General features: G+C 42.5%; 1 protein-coding gene across 2 annotated transcripts in view; it reads left to right on the top strand.

Moving 5' to 3' along the window:
* Positions 1–242: 242 nt before the first annotated feature.
* The window catches only part of cyb5r4 (cytochrome b5 reductase 4), a 35,153-nt gene continuing 23,154 nt past the window's right edge, over positions 243–12,241 (top strand). The window contains exons 1-6 of one of the 2 annotated variants that reach the window (XM_084051392.1): positions 243–373; positions 886–1,016; positions 2,608–2,761; positions 6,084–6,184; positions 8,857–8,941; positions 11,618–11,656. In XM_084051392.1, the coding sequence (XP_083907518.1) occupies positions 930–1,016; positions 2,608–2,761; positions 6,084–6,184; positions 8,857–8,941; positions 11,618–11,656 (466 nt within the window). In that variant the 5' untranslated portion in view covers positions 243–373; positions 886–929. Of the gene's footprint in view, positions 374–695; positions 1,017–2,607; positions 2,762–6,083; positions 6,185–8,856; positions 8,942–11,617; positions 11,657–12,241 lie in introns of those variants that run through there. The other variant, XM_084051391.1, reaches the window with a different exon arrangement.

Here is a 12,241-nt window from a genome sequence, read left to right as displayed (position 1 = left end):
CTCAACACACAAGAAGGCGTTATGACTGCTAATAATATAAGGCAGCTAGAAACGTCTAACATTACGGTCCGCTAATAGTGTTCCGCTAAAATGTTTTTTAATTATAGGAGCGTGTAATCATAGAGTTATGTAATAATGGAGAATAACGTTAGCATGGTGCAGTGTTGCCAGACTTTGTGAGAGAAATGAGCAACCAGGTCTATGAAAACAAGATCAAAAGAAGTGACTATTAGAATTTAGGCCAAATGAGCACTTTTAACCTGTCCTACCGGCTACCGATATATACATTGGCTTTTTGAAAATATCCGATTTACAAGCTCACAACGCGTCCCGTTGTAAGCTTGTAGATCGAGTTAACATCCGGGGCAACTGGGTGAGCCCCTTCTGTTTTGCATTTCTACATATAGTATATATGTTCGTAGAAATACGGGATTTACTGGTGAAAATAACCCTTCCAAGGCTAGATAAATACATATGAAATTGGGGGTCCATGACATGAACAACTTTGACAACCACTGGTTCAAATAATAATAAAACAATTATTAGGAAACAAGGCCAAATAAGCCAATATTTACAAGCAACTTTACTGAAAAAGAAGCCGAATAAGTCGCTTATAATAAGCGGACCTGGCAACACTGGTGTTCGTCACGGTGTTGTTAGCATGTAGCTACTGTTAGCTCAGGGTTGGGTTGCTAGTCAGTCAGTCCTCTATTGCTCAACCCTTATTGAAATGTCAAAACCACGGAAGAACCCTCAACCCTGTGTGTAGCTGAAGAACCTCTACTGGCGCCTGTTGGTGGTTGTTTAGTGTGGGTCGGTTGAGGAGGGGTGTAAAAAAAATACCCCCCATACGACCATTTAAGTCATTCCTGTGACAACATACAGGGTTTGTAAGAAGTTGTCGCTGCTTCAGAAGAGTGCCTCGGATCATGTTGAACGTCCCGACCCAGCAGTCCTTCCCGGCGGCGGGCTCCCAACAGCGGGTGGCCCCGGCGGGACAGTCCGGGAGGAACAAGGTATAACATCATGGATCATTATTATAGGCTCTATGCACAGCAGCCATAGTGTGAAGACATTCAAACTGGTGTTACCAATGATACTAATAAAGGCTCTGTTCCATTCTGGTCAAACAGAGTCAGGGTGCTGAGAGTGTTTATGTTGGCTCACTGGACACACTCTGCTACACCAGTGGGACTAAAATTTGGGTCCAGGGACCCTCTCATGGTTCCTTATTAAGGGGTTTCCAAATGGCTCCTTATGGGTGTGTAGCTCTGAGAGTGTCCAAATGGAACCAAATGGTTCCATTTGGACACTCAGAGTTATGGGGGTCGTGGAAATTGAAAAGTATGAGAACCACTGTGCTACACTAAATGGAACAGAGCCTTCATTAGTATCATTGGTAACACCTGTGAAGGAAATGATAATATGGCTGCTGTGCATAGAGCCTATTATTATGACTCATGCATGACATTGGAAGATCCAACAGAGCAGTGGTTACTGGTTATTATAATGTGCTTGTACACTCACTGTAACATCCTCGGTGTTCATTGTACTCTTGGGAGTGTGCAAATGTAACCAAGTGGAACCTTAAAGGGTCCCGTCCATTTTGTTCCATTTGTACACTCCCAAGAGTTACAAATGGATACATTCACTGAGGTAACATATGGATCATATTAATGCATCCATGACATTGGAAGATCCATCTCAGAGCAGTGTTTTTTTTTAATGTAATTACACTGTAACATCAGTGTTCAATGTTCAACAGTGTTCATTTAACTCTACTTGAGAGTGTACAATTGTAACCAAATGGATCGGTCCATAACTATGAGACACATTTGTACACTCTCAAGAGTTACAAATGCATACATTTACTGAGGTAACATGGATAGGATCCATGACCATGACATTGGATGGTCCATCTCAGAGCACTGGTTATTACTTTGTTACACTGTACAATCTTCAGTGTTCATTTAACTCTTGGGTGTGTACAGATGTAACCAAAATGACCCTTAATGGGTCCATTTGGTTACATTTGTACACTCTCTGTCAAGAGTCAAGAGTTAGAAATGGATACATTTACTGAGGATTTGACTGTCACTGTATCAATAACATAAAATGTATTATCATCAATGTCATTTACACACATCAATTTGTACACATCAATTTGTACATCAGGAACCTGAAGCAACCTTTTGAAAGTATTCCACTCTTTCTTCGTTTAAGTGCCTATAAAGAAAGTGGAACCGAATCTACAGTAACATGGCACCACTTCTCCATTGAACACAATGGACGCAGCCGCCCGTTCTTTTCTGTCGCCATATTACTTTGAATGGTGTCTCAAGCTCTACAGGTTGTCTCCAAGTGATGCTGCAGCTTTGATGGCTTTATATTAGTTTGACAGCACTCTGCTAATAATATGCTGGATTCATATTGTGCATATTCAGACATTATAAACATTTTTTTTTAAATAAAACACAATTTTCCTATTGCACAAAAATTTGCCGGCTGCCCTGTTGTAAACTCTTAGGGGTCCCCGTCCCCCAGTTGAAGACCCATGATCTAACCTCTTATGTTATCATTACAACTCTGCAATTGTTTCATCATCAGGTGGCCTTGAAGCCAGGCCACAGTCTCATGGACTGGATCCGTTTTGCCAAGAGCGGACGAGACCTGACCGGGCTGAGAGGGCGTCTGATCGACGTGACCGAGGACGAGCTCAAGAAACACAACACGCGCAGTGACTGCTGGACGTGCATACGAGGTGACACCGCCGGACAGTCTGACAGTGTTGTACCGTACACACATACGGTAGTGTGTACACCAGTCCATTTCAACCACTTAAACTCATTCAATCCGGGAACGCATCTATGTCACTTTAGATTTGAGCTATAACCATTTTTTCATACTTTGGGCTATTCAAAAATAGCAGATCTACAAGCTTGTATGAGCTCCTATGAGCTTGTAGATCTGCTATTTTGTTTTTAAATCGTGAACATTTGTGCAAATCTTTGAATATACAGTATATATATTATTTTTAAACAACATTTTTTACTCAGATAATTGCTTCTGGAGGTCCCTGGAACAAAATATTTTACAAATGTTCGCTTTAAAAATATATATATATTCAAAGAATTGCAAAAATGTTTTTTCAATGTTTGTTTTTTCAAAAAAATAGCAGATCTACAAGCTCACAGTGCGTCACTCAGTGCCACACTATGACCTTGCAGATCTGCTATTTTTGAATAGCCAAAGTATAAAATAATGGTTAAAGCGGTTAAAATCTAAAATGACAGATACTTTCCGGGTCTTAATGGGTTAAACCCTATATACTTTGTTGACTCCCCCCCTCCAATCTTTTCACTGAAAATAACCGATCAACTAGCTCACAATGTGTGGAGTTGCGACACATTGTGAGCTTGTAGTCTATTTAATTTTTCACATTTATGACATGCCCAGAATAAGGATGCTAGTGTTCATGTGGTTATTAGTGGGGATGCCCTGGTGGGATTCAAACCTCTAACCATGGCTGTGTTACTAATGCATACAAATTACATTATATAAGTATACATGTACTGCTAATATTTCTTGAAGTTTGGGGGGAAAAAGTCCTTTTGTCCTTGGGTCTTTGTTGTGATAAGCCTTTTTTGAGGAATGGTCATCAGGTGCACACTGAGGGCCCTATTCTGGGCGCCGCCTTACCCATTATCCCTAAACTTCTTTGCCATTTTTTACTCTTTTGAAAAACATTTTCAAATAGTTCAAAAATCCAATCTACAAGCTCACAACGTGTCGATGTAGATCTGCTTGTTGAACTATTTGAAGATGTGCCCAGAATGCGCCCAGAATATCTCCTACCCTTTCACTTATATCAATACATTTTCAATCAATACATTTTTTGGATTGGATTTTCTTCTTCAATAGATAATTTTTTTTATATCACTCGTTCATATTGATTTCTATCAGCAGAGGGCGCTGGTTGCATTTCCCTTGTAGATTAAGAGTGAAAGCCATGAAGTGCAGATTTTACCTAGTGCTTTGTTAGGCTTATTTTGTCCGTATTCTCTTCAAAAAATAACATTATTAAAGAAATTAGGTGAAGGGCCTTTAGAGTACTCTTTATAATGAGTTGAGCTAGAATAGACTGCCATCCATTGCAACACTGTTCCTTTCAAGGGAAGAGGAAGTTAATCAGTAAGAGGAAATAATCAGGCTGTGGTGCTGTCTGTGTCTCTGTGACATGCTGTCCATTATGAGGATGCGTTGGTTATGGTATCCATAGTAATTACTGATAAGGGTTGTCAGGTGGCTGAAAACATGGAAGTAGAGTGCTTATTAAAGGAGAAATCCGGTCATTTTAAGTGTTATGTTTGATGTGTGTCAAATCACTTACCAACGTATAAATGAAAATCGCGTAAATCCACAGAGCCCCCTATCGACCCCCACCGTTGTCATTGTAGGAGGATATAGAATAGCCCAAATTCGCCTATTTTAACCAATGCAAAGTCTGTTTTTTTGCTTCTAGTACTCATTGTTGAGTCCCATGATAATGTAACAGGCGCTAAAACTCCCGACAAGCTAACGGCTAATAACAGAACGAGCTAATGCTGGTTGCTGGTTTCTCTCCCGACCTGGCAACCTGGGGCTGCCATTCAGAGATAAGCAGCCCCAGCGTTAGCTCGTTTGTTATTAGCCGTTAGCTTGTCGGGAGTTTTAGCGCCTGTTACATTATCATGGGACTCAACAATGAGTACTAGAAGCAAAAAAACAGACTTTGCATTGGTTAAAATAGGCGAATTTGGGCTATTCTATATCCTCCTACAATGACAACGGTGGGGGTCGATAGGGGGCTCTGTGGATTTACGCGATTTTCATTTATACGTTGGTAAGTGATTTGACACACATCAAACATAACACTTAAAATGACCGGATTTCTCCTTTAAATATGACCCGTCTGTTCTTTTATATCTTCGCTGGAGCCACAAGGCTGTTCTGAATGTCAGGAATGACGTATTTATTAGAGTAGTGATTCTCAAACTTTTTCAAGTCAAAGACCCCCAAATTGTATTTGGCCGCGGACCCCCATCTGAAAATATTTTGTGCCAGGGACCCCCAGAAGAGAAGATTTGTATTTAAAAAAAGCAAAATTATTCTCAAGTTTCCAAACATTTTCCATATTTTTCAAAACATCTTCAAAAGTAGCAGATCTACAAGTTGATCTGCTATTTTTGAACAGCCAACATATAACTGGATAAAGTGGTTAAAATGATTGTGATGCTACATTAACTACTTTTGCTGGGGACCCCCTAGAACCCCCCCAAGGACCCCTGGGGGTCCCCGGACCCCATTTTGAGAACCTATGCATTATATAGGATAGATATGGATAGCCATCCTATTAACTCCTTAAACCCTATGCTAAATTGATCGTGGTCCTTCAAGGGTCTATACTTGGCCCCCTCCATTTTTCACTCTACACCAAACCTTTTTGCCGAAAATAGCTGATCTTCAACCTCAACGCAAGCTTGTAGATCCGCTATTTTTGCTGAAAGTTCTCAGCAGAATTGGGACGCTATACTGGTAGGTTTCCTGTGGTTAACCATTTAAACCTTATACTTCGGTCATCATTAGCAAAAATAGCAGATTTAGAAGCATTTTCACCCAGTGTTTGACTATTTTAGCTTTAGGATTTTAACTATTGCTGTTCCTTAATGATTCCCTCTAAATGGTCCTATTTCTTAACGGTTACCTTTAACGATTCCGATAGGGGGTTCCAAATGGACCCTTACAGGGTCTGCAACTCTGAGAGTGTACAAATGGAACCAAATGAACCCTTACGGGTCCATTTGTACACTCTCATAGTTATGGTGGTCCTTGAAATGATACAGGTTTATAACCACCGGTATTGTAATTGTTCAGCAGACGTGAAGTCCACATATAAACAGCTCTGACAGTGTGATAAAAAACGGTTCCTTGAAACGGTTCCAAATGTGATGGAACCGATTCCGGTTCCTTTAATGTTGGATCCGGTTCCTCCTGTGTTCCGCATCCCAACCCTACGATCTAACCATGTTCCATCTGTTTACCAGGCATGGTGTACAACGTCAGCCCCTACATGGACTACCATCCTGGGGGAGAAGAGGAGCTGATGAAGGCGGCTGGGATAGATGGCACAGACCTGTTTGATCAGGTACGGTTGTCCAGCCATGATGATGCATGTATTTTCAGAGACAAATATTAATAATTAGAATATTGCGTCATTTTTTAATATTACTAAAATGATATTACTTTACTTTATGTGTTTATTTACAGGACAGTGAGCGTTAATGAACATTCAATACCTGTGCAAGAATTCAATCAATTGAACATGAATATCACAACAACATGACGAAAACAGAAAATACTACATACATAGGGGGCGACAGTGGAGGTAGAGCGGCCGCTTGGGAACCGGGAGGTTCCCAGTTCGGTCCCGGGTGCTTGCAGTGTCTTGCTTAATCCATAAAGACCAGGAACGCATCTGTGTCATTTTAGATTTCTTTGACTATTCAAAAATAACAGATATACTGTACAAGTAATAGTGCAGCACCGAGTGCCGTGCTATGAGCTTGTAGATCTGCTATTTTTGAAAAACCATGAAAATGTGTTGATCAAATCTTTGCTTCTGGGAGGGCCCTGGAACTAAATATTTTGAGATGGGGGTCCGCGGCCAAATACATATAATTTTGGGGGTCCTTGATATGAAAAAGTTTGAGAATCACTGATATAGCAGCATACGTTTTTTTTTCAAACAACATTTGTAGAATCGGCCTCAGGTCTTAAAGGGTTAAGTGTTCTTGAGCAGGACACTGAACCCCTAAGTGCTAATGAGCAGATTGGTGCCTTGCATGGTTTCCTCCGCCGTCGGTGTGTGAATGTGTGTGTGAATGGGTGAATGTAATACACATTGTGAAGCGACTTTGATAAAGGCGCTATAAAAATGCACCATTTACCATTGTACATGGTAAATGTTTGTTCTTCTTAATTTGTAATTCTGTCAATAATAATGACAGAATTACTATTCTTATTTACTATCTCTCCATTGTTTTCCCATTTAACCTGTGGGAAATCTTAGTACATAAAGATATGGGGCTACTTTGTATGATTGTTGGAACTGTATCCTACCTCACATTTTAGCAGCATCTACAACAGTGAATTGAATACATGAATTCATATTTTGTCTGGTTGACCTTTTAACTGACAGGTGAAAGTCAAAGATGGTTAAACCTTTATCTTGCACCGGTTCCCCCCAGGAGGGTGTATAAAGTATGAGGTTGCAGGCACAGGAATGTGAATGACCTCATTTAAAATGTACAAAGTCAGAGCAACAAGTGAAAGCCCAGTGAGCCAGCCCATGCTGCTGAGGGCCTGACGCCTGTCACCCACTCAGTGAGTTCAGGTTGCTTCCATCTGGTCGCAGATAGAATCTGCCAAGGTGCAGGACTAATAGATTTTATAACTCATTTTGTCCCTGCTGCTATTTAAACCTGACTCCACCGGATGGAAGAAGCTTGCGACACACATTTTGTTTCACAGCCTAACTTACATCTGGGACCCCGGTAGCAGAACCGCTGCAAGATGGTAATCCATTTCTTTCAAGCTAACTTGGCAGGTGATAGACAGACGGGACCGTCTGTCTATCACCGTCTATCAACCAATCATATTGACGTGTCTTCATAACGTATAGTAGCTGCGCCGGCAGTAGTTCTTTTGTATACTATTCAACCATGATGATTTGTGAAAGAACTACAACGCAATAAGCGCTTCTCGATGGCGTCACATCCGGTCTCGCCAAGATCCCGCCCCTAGCAGCCGCTGATTGGTTGGCGGAGTCAGGTTAGCTGCTATTGGCCAACACTGTGAAATTATGTTTGTGTGTGTGTGTGAGAGAGAGTTGTTTTGATTGATTGAATATTTTATTAGACAGAAATGTAAAACAGCACGAGTAACAGTCAAGCACTTTGTCTAAAAGGATAACACCAAAAAAGTCCCTGCGGTCTTGTTTCCATTGGGGTCCTAGGTATTCAATTCATCAACATATCAAAAATAGCACCAACCATTCAATATCATCACAAATATTAAACACTATATGTACAGAGTACATAAAGCGGGTGGTTGCCTGTCTAAGGGAGAAGTGATAACTACCCCCCCCCCCTTTGGCCTCCTGAAAGGTGAATTTTCAGGGCTGTTTCAAACAGGAAACAGATTGTTTCCTTGGTTGCTCTCATACATAGACTGGGCTGGCTGAAAACATACGCGCTGAGGAGGGTTTGACCCCGAAATGCGTCCGTGTATGCCTGTGCCTTAATTGATTAAAATTACCACAAGGACTTCAGAGTGCTGGCTATTATTGTGTGCTGGTTTTTGTTTCTACTTTGGCTGCAAACCTTTGCCCAAAAACAAAAAGCCCATATCTGAGCAATGAATGACTTTGTCCTTCAATAAATAGCCCTACTCCTGCACACTCACTCACACTCATAGCCCTACTCCTGCACACTCACTCACACTCACACTCACACACAGGCAGGCAGACACACACACACACACACACACACGCGTGCGCGCTAATTGTTGTTTGTCTCGTTTTGTGTTATCTCCCCTTATTTATGGTTTTCCTCCTCACCTGCACACAGCGCTGTGTATGTATATTAATGCCAGCTGTAAAGGTCTTGTAGATCTGCTGTTTTCACTGTATATCTTTTTGTAGTTTTTTTTAATAATCAAGGTAAAAGGTTTGAAAAATAATGGTGATATTGATTAGAAGCCCCAGTAATTGCATTCAGGTGGATGATGGTTGTCCATGTCGTCCGTGTGTCTCCTCAGGTGCACCGCTGGGTGAACTATGAGTCCATGCTGAAGGAGTGTTTGGTTGGAAGGATGGCCGTTAAGACCAGCTCTGCAAAGAAAGGTAGGTACACACACACACACACACACACACACACACACACACACACACACACACACACACACACACACACACACACACACACACACACACACACACACACACACATCTTTCCTGGCTCTCGGATGGCGCAGTGGTAACCATAGACATAGAAACCTAGATACCTCATTGGCCTCTGCAGTTCGTTGGAGCGACCTGTTTCGTATGGTGGCCGCCATATTTCCGGGGGGCACGGGCACTGGCCAATCACAGCGTGTTGACTACTGGGCAATCACAGCGCGTCTTTTCCAGGACTTGTCAGAATCTAGTTGTCCCGCCCCCACCTGCCTCTGATTGGCCTACTGAACGCCCCTTCTGTGACGCACGCGGAAATTTCCAGCTGCCCTCCAAGGAAGCGGAAACGTGCCCGCCATACAGACGCTTCAGAACCAGAGGAGGCGTCTACCTTTTATATGTCTATGGTGGTAACCCCCATCTTGGGGTTGCAATCCACCGCGTTCGGCGTCCGGCTTTGTCAAGCATCTACACCAGGGATGGGCAACTGGCGGCCCGCGGCCCGCATGCGGCCCGCACCGTCACTCAATGCGGCCCCAGGCCAAAATCAAAAAAAAAAAAAAAAAAAACTTTTTTTTTTTTTTTTTTTTTTTTGGGCCAAAAAATGTTTTAAATTGTTTTTTGGCCAAGTCTACACCTGCAACCACACGTAACTTCTACTTTATTTTTCTTATTCCTCGTCTTTGTATTGGTATTGTTTGTGTTGGAGCACCTCAGTGCGGCTGCAGAGTTCATGTGCAACCTCTTCTAGCTCTGGTTCAGAGCTAGAAAATACACTTTTTGGGCAGAAAATAAAATATGTCAGCGAGACGGACATTTTGGTTAATGGTAAGTCCCCAAATCCTCCAGATCTGTAGAGGGCACTGTGGAGTAAATACAAATAATGTCCGTCTCGCTGACATATTTTATTTTCTGCCCAAAAAGTGTATTTTACAGAGTAGGTGGGGTGCGTTTAGGCGTGCGCAGTTGGAGAATAGACATTCAACAACCCAAAACAGCCTTTGCTTCGGTGAGTAGCGAAATGGTTTAGTTTATTTTCACTATAGTTGAGCGCTGGCGGCGCAGTGGAATTCCTTGTACATGGCCAGAGCGAGGGGTCTTCCAGAGCGTTAGAGGGAACTCACTAACGCTCTGAACCAGAGCTAAACCTCTTCCAGAGAGAGATAGAGACACTAGAAACTCTGCTGGAGACACAAAACAAACTGTGTAGACTTGGCCCTTTGAAATAAAATGTATTTTGGCCCAAAAAAAAAAAAAGTTTTCTTTTTTTTTTGCATTAGTCGACTGCCAGTCGACTATTGGCAATTAGTCGCCAATTAGATTCGACTAAACAAATCCTTAAATAAAAACAAAGTTATAACAAATAATAATAGTTAATATCCCTTATTTATCACATATGTGACTATTATGGGCTTTTTGAGTAATGGGGTACTACTGGCGAGAGTGCCGATAAACGGGCGGGCTGGGACCAAAATCCAGCCCTGGCATTTTGGTCCGAACCGGCGCACCGCCCCCGGACCGTTTTGCCAACGGGAGGGGTTTTGTCAAGGGGGGGGGGGGGTCCCTGCCGATAAACAATGCGGCCCCCCCGCCGATAAACAATGCGGCCCCCCAGAGTGATTGAGGAAATTTTGTGGCCCTCACCATCTACAAAGTTGCCCACCCCTGATCTACACAAACACAATTGGCCCGTGTTCGGGGGAGGGAAGCCGGGCGGGAAGGAGGGTGACATTTGTCACTGCACTTAAAGGGATAGTTCACCCCCAAATCGATTACTCCCCCCATGGAGACTTGAATTCATGGATTTATTTATTTTTTGTCGCATTCCTAAGCCAATAAATTGATGACCGGCAGCGGGTTCGAGTATCCTTTGTGTCTCCTACCGGAACCACTGCCTATCTGTCCGCAGGTCATCAAATTATTGGTTTAGGAATGCGACAAAAAAAAAGAATGCATGAATTTAAGTCTCCATTGGGTGAATAATCGATAGAAAACAAATATTTGTTTTGGGTGAACTATGCCGTTAACTCATTGAGTGCCATTCACGTGTTTCACGTGTTTTAACTGGGGGCGGCACCTGTCAGCAGCAGGGAGTGTTGTGCGGGAGGAGTAGGACGGAGGCTCTACGCGGCCTCCTGGTGGGGGCTCCTCACCATAGACATATAAAGGTAGACGCCTCCTTCGGCTCTGAGGCGTGCGTATCTCGGCCGTGCTTCCACTTCCTTCCGCTTCAGCAGGGCAAGCTGGAAACTTCCGCGTGCGTCACAGAAGGGGGCGTTCGGCAGGCCAATCAGAGACAGGTGGGCGGGTCTTTTCTTAAGAGGCAGCCGCACAGCAACTAGTCAGTTAGACGCGCTGTGATTGGCCAGTAGTCAAGTAGCCCTGCGGAAGAGCCTTGTATTGAGATACCAGTCGCTCCAATGAACTGCAGAGGCCAATGAGGTATCTAGGTTTCTATATCTATGCTCCTCACTGGCAGGTGATGACGATGAGTAGGATACAATAGCAGTTACGACACACAGAAATGTGTGTGGAGAGGAAGTAATTGGCATGACAATATTCATGCCAATTCAAGTGACTTGACTTTGCCAAGTAATCCTCAGACACCTTTTTTTGTTTTCACAGCTCCAGCACTGAAGAAAGAAGGCAGCACTAACTTAAACGGTATTCATTTTCAGCAGCCTTTCATTGAGAGTCACACATATTAAGGGTTCTTTTCAACACTTTTTTAATGCATTTGGGAAATTATTTAGCCAACTGAAATTCATCAGTTAGTATTTCAGAAACACTTCAATCGATTTCTTCAATCGTTCTGTACTTTTAACAGTAACCTTCCTTTTATATTATGCTTTATTTACTTGCATGGCAGCAGTAATTGCCTGATAGGTTGCATCCACTATGAGATTGTACCCTGCCTTCTCAGAATTCAAACAATTTACAGACCAAAAGCTAATAGAGCATAGCACCAAGCTTTTGACGCAACGCATAATGGAAAAGAAAAAGAAAAAACGTTAAATACACCATTAAAATGAAAGCTATTAAAGGCTCAAGGACATGAAGACATACTGTACAGTAAGAAACATCTAGCTGCTTTTAGCCTGCAAGGTACAGCAAAATAAGCAAAGAACGAAATGTTTTGTTAAAAGGGAAGGTTTTTAGTCCTTTTATAGAAACATGGACAGTCTGTGGTGCTCTCAGGCGATCAGGGAGAGTGTTCCAGCTTCACGCGTCTCTTGTCTCACTCTTCTT

Source organism: Gymnoscopelus microlampas (assembly GCF_963454915.1).
Source record: "Gymnoscopelus microlampas genome assembly, chromosome: 3".
NCBI lineage: Eukaryota > Metazoa > Chordata > Actinopteri > Myctophiformes > Myctophidae > Gymnoscopelus > Gymnoscopelus microlampas.
Note: the sequence above shows the minus strand (reverse complement) of the source record. Positions and strands in the feature narration are given on the sequence as shown.